The sequence below is a fragment of the Parasteatoda tepidariorum genome, chromosome 10 (assembly GCF_982258835.1).
Source record: "Parasteatoda tepidariorum strain Cologne lab strain chromosome 10, Ptep-v5.0, whole genome shotgun sequence".
NCBI classification, from domain to species: domain Eukaryota; kingdom Metazoa; phylum Arthropoda; class Arachnida; order Araneae; family Theridiidae; genus Parasteatoda; species Parasteatoda tepidariorum.
The window spans coordinates 11,239,287-11,261,859 of NC_141764.1; the positions used below are offsets into that span (position 1 = coordinate 11,239,287).

At 28.8% G+C, this 22,573-nt stretch overlaps 2 protein-coding genes across 3 annotated transcripts in view; both read left to right on the forward strand.

Annotated features, from left to right (window-relative positions):
- The window catches only part of LOC107446669 (tRNA (32-2'-O)-methyltransferase regulator THADA), a 71,389-nt gene extending 54,345 nt beyond the window's left edge, over positions 1 to 17,044 (forward strand). The window contains exons 29-39 of one of the 2 annotated variants that reach the window (XM_087154099.1): positions 849 to 1,128; positions 2,720 to 2,820; positions 5,008 to 5,084; positions 5,714 to 6,129; positions 7,434 to 7,520; positions 8,577 to 8,617; positions 10,744 to 10,825; positions 11,908 to 12,076; positions 13,575 to 13,691; positions 15,079 to 15,227; positions 16,516 to 17,044. In XM_087154099.1, the coding sequence (XP_087010225.1) occupies positions 849 to 1,128; positions 2,720 to 2,820; positions 5,008 to 5,084; positions 5,714 to 6,129; positions 7,434 to 7,520; positions 8,577 to 8,617; positions 10,744 to 10,825; positions 11,908 to 12,076; positions 13,575 to 13,691; positions 15,079 to 15,227; positions 16,516 to 16,992 (1,996 nt within the window). In that variant the 3' untranslated portion in view covers positions 16,993 to 17,044. The remainder of the gene's footprint in view (positions 1 to 848; positions 1,129 to 2,719; positions 2,821 to 5,007; positions 5,085 to 5,713; positions 6,130 to 7,433; positions 7,521 to 8,576; positions 8,618 to 10,743; positions 10,826 to 11,907; positions 12,077 to 13,574; positions 13,692 to 15,078; positions 15,228 to 16,515) is intronic. The other variant, XM_087154100.1, reaches the window with a different exon arrangement.
- Positions 17,045 to 20,203: 3,159 nt separating this feature from the next.
- Positions 20,204 to 21,493, forward strand: LOC147802154 (general transcription factor II-I repeat domain-containing protein 2-like). The gene has a single exon (XM_087153815.1). The coding sequence runs from the start codon at positions 20,204 to 20,206 to the stop codon at positions 21,491 to 21,493; it is 1,290 nt and encodes a 429-aa protein (XP_087009941.1).
- Positions 21,494 to 22,573: the final 1,080 nt, after the last annotated feature.

The window sequence follows — 22,573 nt, forward strand, 5'->3', positions numbered from 1 at the left end:
AACATTCGAGAAAATGATACTATATATTACCTCAATGCATCATCACCTTTCGAAAAAGGCGAGCATTAACATCCAACATTTCTATTGACCGGCAAGAGATAAAATGCGCACATATCAGTTGAACCGAATTTGTTGCGTGTGTGGTAGTGTTACGTTATCCGCACTGACGATGTGACCTCAACCGTAAATGGCTATAAGAATGACGTCACGGGAGAAAGAAAAACCTCTGAGGGGAAAAAAATAAAAATGTAAATACAACAATCAAAATAAGCTAAGAAAAATAATATTTGTCTTGTAAGAATAAAAGTTTGAATGTGTTTAGCATCATGTGTATATTTTATTCATTCCTATGTTTATACTTATTAAATATTCTAAAATTCCTTTCTTAGAACAATGTATGCAGACTTAACTGACATATTTTGTCCTTTTTGTATTCTTAAACTTGTCAAGGTGACGTGTGAAAATATTTTATCATTTTATGGTAATTAGGCTATTTTTTTATTTATACATTTTATTTCCTACAAAATACTTGGATATTTCATAAATTTATAAATTTTAAATTTTTTTTTGCTCATGCATGTTAAAAGAAAGATTTTTATTAATTTTCATTATCAATTGGGAATCGCGATGCAAACTCATATATGTGAACTTTTATACGCATAGAAACTTCATTAAATCTTAATGTCTACATTAAAAAAAATCTTTTTTTTCCCTTCAACTTTTTGATGAGTCCTTAGTGGGGGTTTTCACATTTTGTAGCAACTGTATCATTTTTATTTGTAAATGATTTTATTATTAGTTGCTGTGTCGAAGTTTATTTAATTTTTGTAACATAATTTTTTTTGTAGTGTTTCTAAAGTTCCAACATTGTATCCTGTGTTGCTTGTTCTTGGTAAGTTGTATCCTGCTCCTGGAGAGGTTGATCCTCGTTTAAACTCTTTCATACCATACCTTGGAGTTTGTGGGGGTAGTCCAGTGTGGAAAATACGAGTCTTGGTGGCCAAAGCTATGGTGTCTTTGATTTCCTTTGAAAACATTCTTCCCACTCTACAATCATTATTTGATTCATTGCCAACTCATGAAACTTTCATTTATCAACAAAATAAAGTTCATGGAATTTTGTTACAAGTAAGCATATTGAATTATTTTTAAATATAAGTTAGGAGCAGTTTTTAAAAAAAATATTTTTAAATTTTTTTTATTACATATCTTAAAATGTTTAATATGCAACTTTCTAAAAAAAGATGAAATACTGTTTGGCATTTTTTTTCATCATTAAGATAAGTAGATCATAATAAAAATTGCTAGAAACCTTGTAAAAAATATTTTAAAAAAAAGCAAAAAAATACTATGCACTCTAGAAGTTGTTGATTAATACCAAAGTAGGAAACAAAACAAAAATGTAGCAAACAATTAACCAATCATTCATTGTTGTTAACAAAGGATAGATTAAAATAATCAAAAATTAATTTAATTGCCTTGAGGAACTGGAATGCTCTTCCCTTTATACTTCATAGTTGAAAAATGTGATTTCATATGGTTTTATTCCTACCATTGCTGTTTTTGAACGCAAAACTAATTGTTCATATTTTGAAAACTTTTTCCTTTTTCTTGCTTAAATATACAGTCGAACATCATTAACACAAAATCATTTAACATGAAATATTGCTTTACATGAAACACATGTTTGGTCCCATGAGTCAGCAATCAATTATTTTATTTTACATGTTTAGCTTTTGACATTTCCAAGTTGAATATCGCTAAACATGGAAGGAAACTGGACATTGCATAGATAATAAACATGTTAATAAATTGCCAATTATTCATTTTGAAGAATGATATTTCTATTTTTCCTTACTGTAAGAAGAAAAAGAGGGGAAAATGAATAATAATTAAAAAAAAGTATTAAAATTAAATAGTTAAAAATATTAAGTTTATTTACATTTATTTGGTAAATAATATTGTATACATTCATTGATGTTGTACATAATAAGTAATAATATTATGTAATAAATTGTTTACATGTTGTATCGGATAAGATGAAATCTGGTTAACATGAAATAGTTCTGATAGTCCCTTCGATTTTTCATTAACGAGGTGGGAATGCATATAATGAGTAATATACATGTATGTGTGTATATATATAAGTTCAAAATGTAGAGAAAGCATGGAAAAAATTACAGAATAATGATAAAAAGAGAAGAACAAAATTATTTAAAAAAAATTTCATTGATATATTTTGCTTTGGATATATTGATACAATATTAGGTAGCACTCGTTTTTACGGATATAATCGTGAGAGCTGATGAAGTGAAGAGATTATATCTTCTTTTTTTTCGGATTTTTATGAATTTTTTTTTTTTCTTTTGAAGAATAATTTTCATTTTTTTTTATTTATTATTCTGTAATTTTTCCTTGTTTTCTCTACATTTTGAACTTATTTTATGAGTTCTATATTCTTGCAGCTTATGTGCAGTAAATAAAACTTATTGATTTTCTTAGCTTTCTTCTTTTTTTTTTCTTTTTGTATTTATTTCTTGTGCTATGTATATAAATGTGTGTCTGCACGGTTTTTAAAAATAATTAATGAAATTATGTTTTAAGGGTGGTAGTAAATCACCGTGTAAAGTTTATTTACATTTTATTTATCATATATATTTATTTGTAAAATTTGCAGTTTTTAGTTATATTTTTAAGGAACTTTATTTTTTTGCTATAGATTTCATACATCTTACGAGAAAGTTCACATGGACCAGAAAATTCAACTCTTTTGCAAACCCTTCGGGCTTTCTTATCAAAATATTTCCATTTTGCATTAAGGTAAATCTAATTTTCATCTTTAGTAAGAAGTTAATTTTTTTAAATTGTTAATCACCAGCATATGTGTAATATAACCACGGTTAAACCTTGCTAAATCGAAGAAATTTTTTTCTTCCAAGAACTGCTTTATTTAAAAACCCTTATTTTGATAAATTTATTTTGACCTCCAATTATTCCATTTTTTCCACGCAGAATTAAAAAAGTTTTCTTATAATAAAAATAAATAATATTCCAGAAATTTTTTTTTGTTGAAAAATTAAAAAGCCGTTAAAAAATGAATCTAGAAAAAATTTAATAAAATCTAAATTGGAAATATCTTAAGTATGCTGGCATTAAGAGTGGTCCCTCTTTGCCGTTTCTGATTTGCTGCCGTTACTCTGAAAAAACATGCTGAAATTAGGCCAAATATGCCTGAGCAGTTGTCTATTGAGAAAACTCCATTGATAAAAATCTTATTATTTTCTTAAATATGCAACAATAAAATCATTTTAAATTTTTATTTTCCTTTGTATAATAGATTACTTTTTAGAAAAGCTGTGCAAGTATTTTTTTTCTCAACCCTTTTGCTGGTAACAGTTTATTTCTTGATAATTCCAGCTGCGTCAATTATTGCAATTAATCAGTGATTGTTACAATTAGTCAGTGATATCTACCAACTAGGATAGGAAAAGATCCAATAGGTTTTACAAAATAATATAAATTTCAAGATAATTAATGTATAATGTACTAAATATTTATCTCATAGGGGGCATTTAATTTATCAAAGATGGTTAAAAGATTTTTTTAATTAAAAAGATAGTTCTGAATGAAAATGAACTGAGCATTTTCGAGCCAAAAAAAGTTTTGAGCTTATTTCTGTAAATGAGGTTCGCTTCATTATGTATTAATAATACTTATTTAAATAATTCTTATACTTAATACTTATTCAAGCAAATAATGATCTGTACTAAATTTCTATTTCAATAGGGATTTGTTTAGGAAACTTTCTAAATTTTAGGGATATTTCTAACATGTGCAAAACCTAGAAATTTTATTAAACCAGTAGACCAGGAGAAACTGGCAAAATTTAGTAGAGTTTGCAGCAATGAGTGATTATTACAATTTTAGATTTCATAGTCAATGTTATGGTCTTATGGTTGAGAAATAAAATTTAGGTTTATTGAGAATTTCCTTTAGTATCTTTTTAAAATAAGTGTTTTTCCCTTAAATACCATGTGTCATGAATTTTGTTTGCATTTAATGTAAGATTTTTTTTCTATTTCGTGAACAATTTTTAAAACAATTAATAAAAAACAAAAACGCTTTAATGGAAATACGAAATAAAAAAAGCAAAAAAAACCTAATTTTCCTTCTTCCAACAAGCTATTCTGAAACTTTATCTTCTATCCTTGTAGAAAAGCAAAAAATCATAAACGTAAATCTGAAAAGTTGTGAACAAAATTTTTGCAATGTTTCAAATGTAAGTGATAAATTTAACTTTGTGGTGAAGTATAAAATTTCAGTGTTGTATAGATTTTAATACAATACCTGTATTTAAGTGTTACTTTTTTTTAAAATTTCATAGTAAATTCATTCATAATTTTATTAATATTACATACCTGTATATAATTAAGTGGTACATATATATGCCTTAAAATTGTGCTAATTTGAATTTTGTTAATGTTAACTGCATAAATTCTGTGCTATTATACTTCTGATTACTGATAGCTAGTTTGAAAAGTTGCCATCTCTGTGATTCGAATTTTGGATATTTAAATTTTTTTTTATGTCTTTCTCAAAATTTAAAATTTTGAAATTTGACTATTTAGGCATTTTAAAAGGTTTTATATAATTTTAATATTTTAAAATAATATTATTTGCTCTGGCAGGTAAAAAATGTGTTGTATTATCAGAATCTTTACTTCTAAAATTGGGCTGACCACCCAGCTGAAACATCTGCTCTTGCACCCCAGAGCCCAAAGGTCAAAATAATTAAGATGGGCACAGTAGGCCTTGGCCCTCTATGGGCTGTTGTGCCACTGAATTTATTATAGTTTAGACTTATTAATTTTTTAAAAATGAAACAAGATTTTAAATGTGATAATGTAAATCACTGATTTTGCCCCTTGATTTAAATTAATATTTGTTAGGTATTGTGGTTGGTGTTTAAAATTCATCTGTCAGATTTTATTTATATTTCTTTTACAGCTCCAACAGTTGTTACGCAACCAAAGCTGCCTTTTTAGAAATTATTCTTCACTCAATGGCGATTGGGCTATTGCTTGGTAAGTGGAAGTAAATAAGTCCATTTTTAAATAGTTATAATCACACAGTGGCTTGCAGAGAATTCTATTTTTGAAAATAATGAATTTTTTTCTTATTTCTGCATACATAGGAATAAATTAAAAGCATGAGTTAAAATTTTTATGAAATATATCATTTTTTTCTTCTTTTTAATTTGAATTGTCTTTTTTGTTTCTTCAATAATTGCATTATTTACACATCAGCTTTTAAGGATAATCTAATTAAGGAGTTGGTCCCGAGCCTATGTACATTGTTGTTACAATGTCAAAGATGATTGTGGTCTGGAAAAAATCTGGATTTACGGATTTTTCACTAACGGCGATCTGGAAGTTTCCAGAAATCCAATGTCCAAAATTTTCAAGAAATCATCGGTCACATTTATGTATAAAAATTCTTGTATTCTTGTATTTTTATGGCACATTTAAAAATATTCAAACTAGAATTTATACTTGGCGGCCGCTTTCATTTGTAAATATTTTTTTCTGGTAGAATAATAAGTGTAATTAGTGATAAAGTAAACTTATAAATAATTATTCATTTAAATTATGCTGCATATAATTTCATTAGAGTTTAATGATTTAAATTTATAAAGACATAAATTTTTCAAAAGGTGTCAAGGAAGGACAGTGTATTCAAGAGAGCTTACTGCTGGATCTGAAATCAGCTCCAGCAGGCCCTGATAAAGATCGTTATTTGTCGATAGCAGGTGTTGTGATCACGTTCCATTCTATGTTAACAGAAGAACACAGTGATTCAAAATGTAATCTGTTCCTGGACTTACTAGCTTGTTCACATGAATCAGTTAAATGTACTGCAGTACAGCTTTTGATCTGGTTTGCTGAAAATTCATTGGATGAATTTCTTGTTGAACCTGTATTCTTAGAAGGATTCCCTCAATCTTCCATTCATTTTTTGATGCAAAAGCACAAACTTCGGTTCCAGAGTATTTTAAAGCAAAATGAGTTAGTGGTGTGTCTCATTGATATGCTTCATAATGAAAGAAAAAATTCTACATGCTTTGGTAAAGTAAGTATTTTTTTTAAATCCAATTTACATACCATGTTTTATATTTCCTTTTTGTATTTACTAACTTTTACACTTTTTTTCAAATTATTTTTCCTTAGTCAAAATTTTTGTTCGCTTTCCATTGATGAACCTACATAATTTTTATGGTAAACGTCAATAATTCCATCACGAGCCATTTCATTTTTTTATAGTAACCAACAAGTAACCATCACACTGCAATGTAGGAATTTGGAATGATTTCTGATGGTCCTGCAAAAGAATAGCAACTTTTTTTGATGGTTTGTTTATGTTGAACCATCAGAAATTTCCATCATAGTTTCTTAGAAATCTAATGTTGAAAGGATCACGAACAATAATCTCTCCGATGTAGGAATTCACACTGATTTATGATGGTCCAACATACAAATACCAGATGGTATATTCCTGAGAACCAACAAGAATTCCAATTAAACCATCATGGAAATGTATAGTTGGAACCATCGCAGATCACCGTGGCTTGTTGGTCCATGAGAATCAAACTTCTTGATGGTTAATCATCACAGTTTTAGAGTAAAATCATGTTATGATAGAAGTTTGTTGGCTTATAAAAAACCATGAATGCATAATAGAAAATGTTGGATGCTGGTGACCATCAAATGATGTTGGATAATTATGAGATGCACTGAAGCCTACATAAACCATCAAGATTTTTTGATGGAACCAATTTTACAATCAAGAACCCAAAAGTGAAATTACATTTGAGTTGCAATTGAAGAACATTTTTAACTTTGTTTTGTAAAAAACAGTAAAAAGTTTGTTGTGTGATAAGTTGGTTGCACTTGTCATAACAACTTGACTATTTTAAATCATAGGAAAATTTTATAAGCTCATCATTTTAATCATAATGGTTCCACATAGATATTTGTTTAATTGTCATAAACGGTAATATGATATTTGATTCAATTCAATATTATCAATGACAATGATTCCATCATTCTATTATTTATTTCACAAATTTCAAATATTTTATCAAAGTAAGCTTTTATTTCAAATTATATGCTTTAGATAATACTTTGGTGCCAAAGAAAGATTACATATTTTTAAAATTTGTGATTTTCCCTTTGGTAAAGATATTGTTTTAGTCAATATTATTTTTTTTGCTTAAAAAAAAAATTATAATAATTTTGTTTCTTTCTATTTCATATTTTATAAAATTGTAACGCAGTAATTATTCTTGTATGATTTTTTTTCAAAATGTGTAGCAATTGTTTATTAGTAAAAATATACATTATTTTTTTAGTTGTTAATTGTATTATTTTATTTAGCTGTGTCAGCTTTTATGCTCAATGCCTCACGCTGTTGAGTTGAAATGGTCATTCGTGCAGGCTGAATATTCATCAGACGCATTGAATGTAAGTTGTTTTTTTTAATTATTGAATGTTTAATACTGCCATTTGGTTGAAAAAACAACATAAGTGTCTCACGATAGATTTCGAGTAAATTGGCTTGACAACTATTTTCTATCTATTCTATGAACTCTAAAATAGAATTTTAAAAAACTAATAAAAAAAATTTATTTTTGAGATGAAATTTTTTTTGCAATAGATAGCTTATTATAAAAAAATGTCAATTTTTACAATGTTTTGTCTTTACTCCTGATAAAATAACTTTACTTTTGATTTAAGTATTCGGTTTAATAATATTAAAAAATACATATTAAACTTAAAAAATATTGAACTTGAAATATATTAAAACTTTAAAATTTGCAAAGTTCTTGAATTTTTAATACTCAATGTTCCGACTTATTCTGAAGTTTTGATTTTACGAACTTCATCTGCATGCATACAGAGTGTCTTAAATATATTGACGATTTTTAAAAGCTTAAAGAAGAAAAACATATAAACGTTTTATAAAAATTTGCTAAAAAGCTATATGACAGTGCATAAATTTTTTGTTCCTAGAATTTCTGGTTTTAATTCAAAATTTTATCTACAGATGGCACTGAAGTTCGTCAATGTCTAAATGAAAGAAAAATACTTAAAAATCGCAAATTTTATTATGATTCAGCATCAGCATGAGGAACAATCAACCCTTTTTAAATCAGACTGTTTAGTAGAAGAATAGCAGCACCCAAATACTCGAAACCCCCAACCCCCTGTTATTTTAGTGGTATTTGTGCCCACTGTAATTAACATTTATTTAAGAGCAACCTAACAAATACATTGTAATGTAACAGAAAGAACAGTCAAAGCAGCTCCTTCTACTGATAATATTTTGAACTAAAGCTATGAAAAAAAAATGTTGCACTGTCACATAAATTGTTTGTTTAAATCGTAATGATTTCCAGTTATGAATATAATAAAACATGCATTATAGTTTAGGTTGTGCAGTATAGTTAGTTACAGTATGTAATGATATGCACCTATATATTAGTTTTCACTTATTATTTTAATTTTATTAATTTTTAGAAATTAGAATGTTTGCTGTCCTTCTTTGAGGAATGTGAAAGGTAAGTAGAATGATTCAGTTCAAAGATTAGTACATTTGTTGTTTATATTCCATTTGATAAACCTAACAAATTTCTTCAATATTACGTTTTGGAGAGAAACATTTGTCCATTAGTTAGAAATTTTAACAAAATAATGTGCAGGAAAGTTTAGTTCAATTTCTCCCATGTTTTGCTGCTTACTAGGACATCTCTTAGATTGCTCCTCACTTCTATTAGTGTTGCCACTTTATTTGTTCTTATTCCCTCTACTAAACTCAGTGGCTCGACAGCCCATAGAGAGCGAAGGTGCTCATCTCAGTTTTCTTGACCTTGGCCTCTGGGGTGCAGGAGCAGATGTTCAAGTTGGTGGTTAGTCCCCAAGCATGCTTGGTACTCATTTTGGTACCCACTGAAGAGATGAAAGGCTGAGTCTACCTTGCCTGGTCCGAGGATCGAACCCAGGACCTGTGGTGCGAGAGTGTAAAGCTCTACCACTCAGCTTCTGGGCGTCTTATTCCCCCAGCTAATCTAAATAGAGTTGGTTGTGTCTTCAAGGAATAGTGTAACTTAAATAGAGCATTTGTAAACTGGAAAAATAACATTTGGCAAACTTTTTTCTTCACACTTTTAAAGACTGTCAATTTGTTTTGTTATTAACATGCTTAAAATTTTTTTATTTTGTTTTTAATTGCACAAATGATATCAATGCAGGAATAAAATAGAATGAAGTATGTTAAAGTATGTACATTACAAGAATAAAATCAATTTTTGAATCAATTAGCAGTCGCTACGCATTAACGAAAATTCGTTAAACCGATATTACGAATTTCAACATTAACCAAAATTATTTTGTTGTATTGGAATTTTTCTCATAAAAAAATTAAGTATTGCATTTAATTACAGTTTTGATCTATTTGTACTCTATGTGTAGAAAATATTAAATCAATATTTTCAAAGCTCACCAAAACAATTGAATTGAAAGGAGCAACGGATTTATACTTACTTATCAGAAATTACGTAATCCGTAATTTTTTTCTGTGCAAATGGTTTAGAACCAGTAGAAATTACAAACTTCTCCAAATTATGCATATTTTCAAACAACTGAACTGGAAATCACTTATTTGGAAAATGACATGCATTTTTACCTCTTCAAACATGAATGGGTTGGGGTTTAGTCTTTTCAGGGTGGTCCCTTCCGAGTGATTCATCTTTTTTGATGTATCCCTTTCCTATCTGAAGCCTTTTTTTTCTTTTTTGAAGATGCAAAAATATTTGAATTCTGAGATAATTCTGTACTTTTGAAGAATGGAAAAGTGTTTTGATGAGGAGATAAAATGAGACTTGCTGCTTACTTTGTTAAATCGAATTACCAATTTCGTAATATCGGTATTTTTAAACCATTGTTTCTATAGAGATTCATTTGGGGATTTGAAAAATATTCGTTACATTGAATTACCAATTTCGTAATATCGGTAATTTTAAACCATTGTTTCTATAGAGATTCATTTGGGGATTTGAAAAATATTTGTTACATTGAATTACCAATTTCGTAATATCGGTATTTTTAAACCATTGGTTCTATAGAGATTCATTTGGGGATTTGAAAAAAATTCGTTACATTGAAATTTTCGATATTTCGGATTTGGCTTAAACAGGATTTGGCTGTGCCAAAAATTATTGCACTTATATATTATTCATATTATGAGATGTGTATTTCCATTATCCTCAACCTGCAATTCGTCTTCCAGCCGAAACCAAAATCTGTGCCAATATAAAAATATCCTTCGTGGTAGAGGGGTTAAAGTTCCATAATAAGGTCCAGGGGTTAAAGTTCCATTCCTAATCGTTGGAATTTTTTGTGGTTTCTCTCACCTTATTCTATTTATAAGGGTTAGTTTTATGAAGGATGTTAATGCTGATGATTAATCCAAAAGTTCTCTTGTTTTCTGGATTAAGTTCAAAATTGCAATGTTATTTACTAGTTGAACATAGGTGTTCACAACCTAGACTTGCCTCAGCTTTCACTTGCTAGCTGTAATGTATGGTTAGTAAATTATTTTGTTTGGATTGCATTGATTTTGAATGAAATAGTCAATTAATTTCGTTCTTTGTAGATTCAATAATGTATTGCTGTTTCTGTTTTTCAGAGAGGACATAGTGGATTCCCTTATTTTACTGATTGGTAAAACAGTTATTTGTGTTAGCAACCTGTTACTGAAAAAATATGAGGTAATTTTTAAAACTATATTAATTTGAATTGTTTGTTTGCAATACTTTTGTATTATGGAGTTTAATAATGTACTTTCATTGATCAAGAAGATAATGGTAGATAAAATAACTTTTCCTTACAGCAGAAGTTTGTGCCATAATAGACAAAGTGAATAAAAAGAGTTAAAATTACTGTATTCTATCATCAGATCTAAAACAGCTTGAAAGGTCAATCAAATCCTTTACTAACTTGAAAATATTTTATTTTTTGCCCACAGTTATATAACAGAATTTACTAGTCTGCCCTAAATATTCAGTTGCCAATGGCGAACTAGTGAGTGAAAGTTTCATCCCTTGAGCATCTTAGATTGATTCGAAACTTCCAAATTGAGTTCACTTATTTGACATAAGCAAATATCTGAATGTGCAGCCTTAAGTTCAGTAACTTGCAACAAGTTGGAAATCGATATTAGAGCACTCGAAATATGTTAACTTTTGCCATCTTCATACAATATGAAATTTCATTATTATATCAATCAGAGATGATTGTGCTCCGGAAAAAATCCAGATTTCCAGATTTTTCGCTAACCGCGATCCGGAAGCTTCCGGAAATCCAAGGTTCAGAAGTTTTAAGATATCATCTATCACATTTATGTATAAAATTTTTTTTATATTTCATTTAAAAACATTAGAACTAGAATTTATGCTTGGCATCTCCTTCATTTGTAAATATTTTTTCTGGTAGTAATAAATGTAATTAGAGATAAAAGTAAACTTATACATAATTATTCATTTAAATTACACTGCATATAATTTAAATAGAATTTCATGTTGTGGAAATATCAATGATTTAAATTTATAAAGACGTTAATTTTTTTAAATGTGTCATTAATGATTTTACTTAGAAAATTTTTCAGATTTTTGAGTTGGGCTCACAATTAACTATAGTAAAATTAATCAAGTATATTTTTCCAATCTACGTTTAAGGGATTATTTATTCATGTAACATGCATTATTTTGTTTAAATTGATTAACGTGAAGGCCTTTGATCTATGCTTTTGATGGACTTGCAATTTAATTTAATTCTTTTGCATATTTTGTAGAGTTTTTCAGTAATGGAGATGGATGAATATTCTTCGATTCTGGAACGAAGTTTCCAAGCATTTAAGAAAAATGCTGAGCCTGAGAATTCCATACCAAGAAGAAAACTCGTAGCAAAGATTTTGCAAGACTTCTGTGACGAATCCTTCTTCAATCAATCAAAAATATTTGGTAATAAATTTTTCCTAAATTTGCTTAATTTTCTGTTGAATCAAATGCGTTAATTGACTAAAAATATTTCAGAAATAAGAAAATAACTTTCTAAAATTAATTTGCTTTTAAATACAGGATTTCCAGCAGAGGACTAACTGATTTTAAAAAAATATCTTGGTAAAAAGGATGATAAAAGAATAAAACAAATAATATAAAGCTCGTTCATCTGGAGTTGGCACTTGGCTCTGCCTTCTTCATGTGGTATGCGACGATACTATTTCTCTATGTTTGTTAGAAGGTTGATAAGGCTGCTATTTGGCAATCGTATGGCAGAAATATTTATTTCATAAAATTTATCAGCATTTTTTTAACATTAAATATTTTATAAATTTGATGATATTTTGCACCATTTTTTATGATATTTCTCTCTTTTGAGTGATTAGTTTGTCCTTTTTGAGACATTTTGCTGGGAAAACAGCCGTTTTTAAATTTAAAATATATTTAAATAGCTAGAGTAACGAAAGATATAATAGAAAATAATGAAGCGAAGTAAGTGACTGAAAAAGAATTCACTGTTTGTGTTTAGCACGCATTAAGGGTTGTCTCAATTTCAAGCGTGGAGATGTTTGTCTACTCACTTCCGCGGTGAAATGAACTCTGCGTCCAAGGAGGTAGAGCTGAGTGCCGACTCATGGTGAACGAACTATGTCTATTGTGAAGGCTATAAAATTTTCAGAATTTAGTTATAAAGCTTCCCAACAAATGGTGTTGTACACAACAGAAGCTCTTGAAAAGAATGTTAATTTCGTAGGACTGTAATATAAACTGTGATAATCCAGTACCAGTGTTCAATAGAATTTAAGGTTTAGATCTCTTAATCCAGTACTAAAACCTCCTTTGGTGTGCCACCTAAATTCACTATATTTCTCTAAAACTTCCTTAATTCTGAAATTTTTGTTTAAGTAAAATTGCTTCATTTCATTTTAGTTTCATTTGAAGGAAATAATTGATTTTTTGATGTTCTTTTAATTGAGTAGATTTTATTTACAATGAAATATATATATATATATATTTTGCATGATAATCATTTTTCATATATTTTACTAATTTATTTATCTGTTGAACATAAAGAGGGAAGAATGGTTTATGCATATTTTTCACAAATAAGACAATTAGATTGCAATTTGTTGTATTTTGAGAATTACCAGTTTTTGACAAATTAATAAATGGAGAAATTGGTTCTCTTGAAGAGGAGTTATTACACAGTTAAAATTAACCGTTTGGTAAAAAAAAAAAGTCTTCCTGCCTTGATATTACTTTTTCTAAGAATTTAGTTTTCATGGACATAAATTGTACTTTTCCCTTGATCTTCAGTTGCTATTTTGAACTTAATAGTTCCATTCTATTTTGTATATTAATGTTTTAACTGGCAAAGATCTTTAAAAAAAAATTTTTTTTATCACTAAATGCTTATAAAATTATTTATTATTTTTTTTTGTGCATTTTGTTAAATTAGGTAATCTTGCATTGTATTTATGGGAAACACTCTTAGCTATTCTGACTGATGATGAACCTGAAGTGAAAGAGATCGCTGCCAATATTGTTGTGAAAATTCAAACTATTTATAATAATGGTATGCAATTTTGATTATATAATGAGGGGTCATTCCAATATTACACAAGCATCTAACAGGGTGAGGAAATTTCTGATTTGTTTGTTTTTACTCACAAATGGAAGGCAGATTATGAGCAATACTCATGTGAGGCGCGTAATTTTCCAAAATGGTCTTAAAAATTTTATAAGTGGTTGGAAATAAAATTGCACTAGTTTTGAATTTTAAAATAAAAGTTAAGTTATATGAGGAAGAAAAAGCTGAAAATTTTCTTTTAAAAATTTTTTAAAATGTAATGAAATATTTTTAAGTGTAAATATTGTTTTAAAGTCATATTTTTTATTTGAATTTAATTTTCATGCCGTAATACGGCATTAAAGACATTGTGACACGTAAATTTATTTTAAATTTATTATTTTTTCGATCATTATTTTTTTCCTCTGAAAAAAAATATTTATCTTTCTTTAATCACTATATTCAAGAGGCTTAGATTTCTTATCTGTAGCTTTTCTTTTTATAAGTGATTAATTTATTAATAGTTTTTACATGCATAGAATTGGAATAAGTATTTCATAAACTGGATACATCACGTCTTTTTATTCCTGCCTAAGAAAGGACATTTTAGTGAAAATATGACTTTTCGGAAATGAAGCTTGAAATGTATTAAATTTCATTGTTATTTAAAAGATACATAAATAATTGAAATTTTATGAATGATTTTGACATCAAAATTTATTATTAAATTAATTCTAGCCATAAATATTAGTTTGGTGTTTGTTTTAACAAAAAGCAATTTTCGATTTCAAATTTGCATTTGTGTTTTTTCAGTGCAATTTTCGTTTTTATAAAAAAGAATCTTATTTCCATGCAGCTCTATAATACCTTCTATTAAACGATGAGATAAAGCATTTACACTACAGATAGAAAGTTCTATAACATTATTTCTTACATGTGTTTTTTATCTATGTAATTTTAAGAACTGTAACGCTTTAATAAATATTAATAAATATCTAATTAAGAAGATAAAAAATCAATGTTTAAAGATTAATTTTTAAAACAAACTCTTTTGAAAAATATCTACAGGAATAATCTATTATGAAATTCGACAAGCAACTTTTTTGCAAGATATCACTTTTACTCTGCACCCCTGTTAGAAATGACTTACCCTCATAATCATAGTTTCTGCCACGACTGGAGACAGATGTCTGGAGGAGTTCTCCTGACAGTCGTACTATACTATTCTTCTTTTTTTTTTTTTGTATGTTCATTTAAAAAAAAAATTATTTACAATATGCGTCTACTACATTTTTAATTCAGTTTTAAAATGTAAAAATTGCTTATTTTAGGGACAATTATTCAAGATTTTGTATTTTTTTTCTCTTTGTTGAGGCTTTATATTTTTTTTTAGATAATCAAGTATTACCTGTTGTTTCTACTAAAGCCCTTGAAGAAATGCTGAGAATTTTTTTACAATTGGATATTTTCTCAATTCAAGACTACATAGGAATATTTATTAATTGGATGCTTTTGTACGAGAAAAATGTGTTGGATAATATGGTGAGGAAACAGATTATTTAGTTTCTCTTTAATCTCTTATGCTTAAGTCCTGATTATTTTAATCAAAAGCAATACTTTTGCGTATTTTATGAATCTGATAACAAGGTTGCATACCTGCCAACTTTTAATCCTTTTAAGGATGATTTTCCCCAGTGATAGTAATATGGAATATAAATTTCAATTTTAGACAGAAACATACGTGTTATTTTAAATAAACTAATGCGGACTACCATAAAAGTCTTACATATTGATATGTAAGCTAAATTTTTTTTTAAATACTGGTGATCAAAAAGATTATAAATTAAGTTTATAAATGCTAGGAATATATAGAAAGTATACATTTTATTACCACTTTAAATATAAAAATAAAATTTGATGCCAAATGCGTAAAAGTTGGCAGGTATGAGGTTGCAAAATTCAAAAAAATCTGCACACTCCAAATCTTGGGGAAAATCTCCTAAAAGATATTTGAATTTTTGAAATTTAATTTTTCCTTAATTCTACCTATTTAAAAATTTTGTTAAATATTACTATAGCTACATTCTTGTTCTGTTTAAATTTTTTTGGGACAATACCCTCATTCCTTAGAATTTGACAAGCACTATGAAAATAGCCTCATTAAATAAAATGCGTCATAAATTTTTCCAATTAAGTTTTTTTTTTTCCATTTCTATAACTAGTAAAATTGAAACAACATTGATTGATAATGATTTCTTAGCACAAAAGTAACCATAAAAAGTAGGGGAAAAACTACTGAGTTTACTCAGCATTATTTTGTATATTTTCAGTACATTTCTACTTTTATTTTAACTGATGATCAAGACCTAAAAAAAAAAAAAAAAAAAAAAAAAAAATCTTGAGAATAATAAGATGGAACCAACTATTTAATTTTTAAAAAGTTCTATTTTAAGTTTTTTTTTTTGTCTTATTGTTGAACTTAATTAACAACAAGAATACAACAAACAAGCCATAATAACATTTATATTCATCTATACAGATGACTTCACAGTAATCACTTTTAAAATAAATATTTTAGTTCCTTGCAAAAAGGGAAAAGATAAATATTAAAAAAAATATCAAAATATAAAAAAAAATTATATAAATAATTAGAAATCACAATTTAATATTTAAATTACGAAAAATAAGAACACTTCTAAACTCTAACGAATCATTTTTAGATTGAGATATTAGATTAGATTAAGATTCGAGATAAACAGGTTCAACTGTATTTTCATCCAAAACTCTTTTAAATTGTTTTCATAAAGTTCATTTTAACTCTTTTTTTCAGGGCGATGAACATCCTTTCGACAGAGGAGAATTGAACGTGTTTGCTGAAGAATTACTCTTATCTCAACTAGCATCAGAACAACTCGCTAATTACTTGACAACTCACTCAGAGTCCCTTAAGAACTCTACTATTAAAATAGATAAGATTACTTGCTGGTCACACGTTGGAAACAACATGACTTTTGACTGCGCAGTCACAAAGTGCCTGTCTGAAATAGATGCCATTTTGGAAAACATTCATAAGCGAGGTGCCGTATTCTTTTTGTTAGATGGTTATCTGGGTCAAGATATCATCAGGATATGTCAGCATTTATATGCAATAGTGTCCTTTGTGCCTTGGATTAAATCAAAGGAAGCTTTAAATTGTGGAATTTCAAGTGTTTTTAGCAAAATTCAGGATCTTAAAATGAACACCTATATTTTAGATACGCTTTTACTCATCATTAGAAACTCGTTGCTTCAACACACCAAAAGCTGATACCTGTTGACTGTTATGTATTTTTTTTAAAAATAATAAATATTTATTTTTTTTATATCTCTTTTTGTATTTCTATGTCGATTTTTGTAATTATTTATTTTCATAAAATAGATAAATTATTTTTTCTTGGTTTTAAATTATGAATACTTAGTTACTTTTGAGACTTACTTCTACAAATAAAGTATTTTGGCTTAGTTTATGTTCAGAAAAATGTTCTTGTAGATTAAGTACAGTCAAACCTTGTTCCACTGTTCCCTCATATTTCATTTTCTCTGTTTGTATCATCTTGTTTGAAATGTTTCGTTACAAATGCTGTTCTTATACTAACAAAAACACTTGCTTAGATTGTTTTTGAAACTAGTGGATATCCTCGCTTATCGTTCAGAAATGCTGCCCAACATTGTTCTCTTAAGTTCTTTCATTTTGGAAAGAAAAATAGTAACTCCTCTGGAAGGAAGAAAATGAATATTAGGTACAGTTTGATGATTATGATTGAAACATCAAGCTTGATATTTATGCATCAGTTTACGAAAATGTTGAAACTTGTGCTTGATTCAAGTTTAATTTGAAGAAATGCAAAATGATACCAATGAAAATGGCGAAACAGGTCTACAAACAGCGTCAACATTAGCGGGATGCCTCAAAGCATTTGGAACATTGAGAAAGTTTCTATTTTCTGTTGCAAAAAATTAATAGCAATCTGTCACAAATGTCAAAAATCTATTGTTTTTGGTAAGAAGAAAAGAGTGTTCAAACCAAACTTTCTGAATGATTTAAATAAATAAATGCGAGTACTTTTCTTTGTTTTGCATCATAATTATTTATAAATTCATAATAATTGTTCTTGAATTTTTCAACTAAAGTTTCAAATTCTTATCATATATTTATTAATTTTCAAATCCATTTTTTTTCTTTATTACCTTTTCTTTATTTTTTCTTTATATATTTTCAAGTCCCTATTGAATATTTTATGTTGACTTGTGTAGTCCTGTATCTATCGTTCACAAAGAATTCTTCGGTGAGAAAGAATCCTTCGATGTTCTGCTGTATTTCATTTTGATTATCTGAGAATTTCTGGACGTTTCTTTTATTATATGTTTTTGTTAATACTGATTAGATTGTTATATATTTAAACAAACTAAAATTACGATCCACAAATTAATATTTAAAAGTAATTTTAGTTGTTACTGTAAGAATCTTCTAACTTATTATAAAAAAAGACACAAGATTTAAAATAAATTTTATTTTTGTTGATTAGTAATAATGGATAAAAATCTGTTGAAAATGTACAAAAGTGTATGAATTCTATCAAATTTGTATTATTTTTAATACATAATCATGTGGTTTTTGTAACAATTTCTCAGGAATTTTATTAAGTCATTTATTATGCTCCTCTCATTGAAAATTAAATTCTTACTCTAGCAAAATTTTATTCATGTGAGACAGACTTACGCCAGATATTTTATTCTATTACCAACATCAAAGAGAAAAAGGTTAAAGATTTGGTTTTCGCAAAAAAAGGGATTTATATGGTTCTTAATGCTTAACCTTTTAATCCAATAAGGAATAAAATGTTTTGATGAAACACACTTGTGAAATTGAATTGTTTTTGCATTACATTTAGAGAAAAATCTCTCACTGTTAGCCTGAAGGTTTTAGTTACTGTTTATAATATTCTTAGTCTGCTCTGGGACTAATGTATGCTAAGTATAGCTTGCAAATCAATCAGTTCTTGCAAAATTCAATTCAATTTTGATTACACATCAGATCATCCATATAGGGCAGTGATGGGGAAACTATGGCCCGCGGGCCAAGTCCGGCCCGCGGAAAGGTTTAATCCGGCCCGTTTAAGAGTGCCGTCGTGAGAATGTTCGAACTCGTTCTTACTTCGTAATATGACGACCCGCATAAAAACTACCTGCGGCGATATTCAAAACACAATAGTATTCTGGACAAATCCATCCGACCTAAACAGATGACTCATCTTTGCTCGAAACTTCCAGACACTCTCGCATTTTCGATTCATTGTTCTGTTTTCTCGAAAGAACCGGAAAAATCCAATTCCCGAACAATCCTTGCAGGTAGGTATAAATACAAGCGAGGCCGCCCGAAGATCAGTTAATTAGCGACTTAGTCAGTCATCTGCAACGACCCCCTGTGACTCGAGTAATTGTTCGTGTAATCCTCGAAACTCCCACTGCCTCAATAATCCGTGGGCCGAAGACTCAAAAGCAGTTCTAAACTGATTTTCGTTCCTATACTCGAGTGGCAATTTTAATCTTCCAAAATAGAACTCAATCTTGCCTGGGAAATATAAATTCACGAAGTTCTCCAAAATATAATAGGCCATTAATTGACAGTTATCAAAATATTGAAGAACTATTTTAATTTCATGAATACAGAATTTTGCCCATGAATATCCAAAGAGGAGGGTACTGTGGCGTCACATGAAAATGAATTGACCAATCACAACCAAAAAGCTTCGCGATTTGCGTCTGCTCTAGTTCTTGTTTCCTTTGCTTCAAACTGCTTTACAATTTTTGTATAAACATTATAAAAGTTTAATAAAATTATAATTTCATTTTAAGAGGACCCGCACAAGAGCATTAGTTAGCAGTAAGCTTTCGTCAATTGCGTTTCTGTGTGTTGTTCTCCGTAGTAGGTAACGTCTAAAATGGATGTTAAAAAAAGAAAAGTGGATTCAGAATGTCGAGTTTTTAAAGAAGAATGGACGTGGAAATATTTCTTTACTTTATTTCAAGAAAAACCTGTGTGCTTACTTTGCAATACAACTGTTGCAGTTTTAAAAGAATATAACATTCAACGCCATTTCAAGAGCAAACATGAAAACCACTCCTACTCATCGCTAAGTGAAGAGGTGAAAAAAATTAAATCGAAAGATTTAATAAAAAATTTATCAAGTCAACAACAATTATTTCAGAGAGCTAATCATTCTCAAAGATACGCTACGAAAGCCAGTTATGTGTTGGCTTATAATATTGCTAAATCTAATAAAGCATTTTCAGATGGTGAATTTATAAAGCAGTGCATGATAGATGTGTGCGATATTATGTGCCCTGAAAAGAAAAATTATTTTCAGTCACTGTCTCTCTCAAGAAGAACAATCACCGAGAGAATTGAAAATATTGATAAAAATCTAATTTCACAACTGACTACAAAAACTGAAAAATTTATTTTTTATTCAATTACCATGGATGAAAGTACAGATATCAGCGATACTGCACAGTTACTCATATTTGTAAGAGGAATCAACGCCCACTTTGAAATTACAGAACTTGCAGGGCTGCAGTCAATGAAAGGAACAACGACTGGTGCCGATATATTTTGTGAATTTGAAAATTGCATCGATAAACTTCGTTTACCTATTGATAAGTTATGTAATGTAACTACAGATGGTGCTCCCAATATGGTTGGAATCAATCAAGGATTTGTTGGGAAATTTAATTCTAAGTATCCGGAAAATGATGTTTTTTTGCATTGCCTTATACATCAGGATGCTCTCTGTAAATCGGCTTTAGATATTGACCATATACTTAATATTGTTGTAAAACTAATAAATATGATTCGTTCCAGAGGATTATTACATCGCCAGTTTCAACAGTTTTTGGAGTCCGTACATGCTGAGCATTCCGATATCCTGCATTATTCAAAAGTTCGTTGGTTAAGTGCTGGAAAAGTATTTGAAAGAATTTGGGATTTAAAAGACGATATTGTGAATTTTCTTCTTGATAAAGACATTTATAATCAATTTGACGTCTTAGAAAACGAAACGTGGCTTTCTGATTTCGCTTTTTTCACAGACCTCCTCGTACACATGAATATACTTAATCTCAAATTGCAAGGGAAAAATCAGTTTCTTCACGATATTTGGCAATACCTGAAAAGTTTCAAATTACAGTTATTATTATTTGCTAATCAGATCTCTAAATCTGATTTTTCTCATTTTCCAAGAATACAATCTTTAAAATTCACTATATCAAACAATAAGATTAAAAAATACGAAATTAATTTGAGAAAACTATCTTCAGAATTTGAAAGGAGATTTCAGGACTTTAGAAAAATGGAACCAGAGTTTAGTATTTTTGCGACCCCATTCAATGTTAATTATGAAGAAGTTGATGCAAAATTTCAACTTGAGTTAATAGAACTGAACTGTAATACTCTCCTGAAACAAACTTTTCATACAGTTCCATTACTAGAATTTTATAAAAATTTAAGTCCAGATGATTTCCCAAATCTAATTACTCATGCAATGAAGATAAGGACAATGTTCGGCTCATCTTATATATGCGAACAAATCTTTTCAACAATGAAGCTTAGGAAAACTTCTTTAAGAAACAGAATTACAGATGAGCACCTTTCATCAGTTTTAAGAATTTCTGCTTCGCAAATGGAACCGGACTATGATGAAATTTTGAAGAAACAGTCTCAATTTCATTTTTCTCATGCACCATCAACCAGTAATGACACCAGAAAATAAAGTGATAATACTTCACATCAAGAACTACACTAAATTCATTTTATATTTTGTGCTTATAATTTTCTTACCTTTTGCTTTTTTACTATAAAAATAATAAGTGTATGTAATAATATATGTATATGTTTATAGAACACATAAATTTTTTAACGATTAAGCATTATTCTTTGGCCCGCTACGATTGTCTAGTTATTACAAATGGCCCGTCTTAAAAAAAGTTTCCCCACCACTGATATAGGGTTTTAGTTTGTTTGAAGTATGATTTGTTTAATGCATTCCAGACTCAATTAATTAGAATAATTTCTGCATAATTATAAGTACCAGAAATGAAACACCTATACTTAGCGATGGAAAAATTTCGTTAGCTTGAACAATTCATTTCGAAATACTCAACAAAACAGATGTCATTATGAGGACAAATCACACTGTAAATGATGAAAACAGATTTAAAAAACAAAAAAATGTGAAGGATGAGAATCTCAGATGGGAAAGATGTAGAAATCAAACAAGGATAGATTTCCAAACATTTGGTAACGGTGGGCTACTATAGTTTGTCTAAAGTAAGAACTCCCCTAGCCATTCGTCGGGACCCGTGGCGAAGACTATGGTAACGAAGTGTAACTATTTCAAGTAGAGGTGCAGGGTCACTGTTTAGGACAGATTTTGGCTCAGATCGACCAGAGAAAAGTAATATTTTTCTTCGGTCTATTGTGTTAGCCCTAGAGTGAAGAGAAGCTTCCCTCCCTGAAATGCGCTATTCTTGCTTCCATAGCAGCAGGCGGCCTCAGACTTTGTGTGCAAGGGGGAGTTCTTACCGTAGACAAACTATAGTTCGATCATCATTAGAATTTTTCAAAGTATGGAATGATTCTACGGAAATCAAGGCTAGTAGATGGAGAGCAGTGTTGAAAGATTTTTAGAAAAAGGAAACTCAAACCCATGATTCCAGGCAATTTTAAATACTATATCTCTTATGTTTTTTAAGTAGAAAATTAGTGATGCGTTTAGTTATACACAAAACCACACTGATAATATCAGGCTCAGCTAGTAATATCAGGCTCTTTCAGGTTGGTGATATTTTAT

Bases quoted from the DNA above. Each gene is read 5' to 3' on its own strand.
- LOC147802154 (XM_087153815.1), top strand. From the start codon at position 20,204: ATGGATGAAAGTACAGATATCAGCGATACTGCACAGTTACTCATATTT.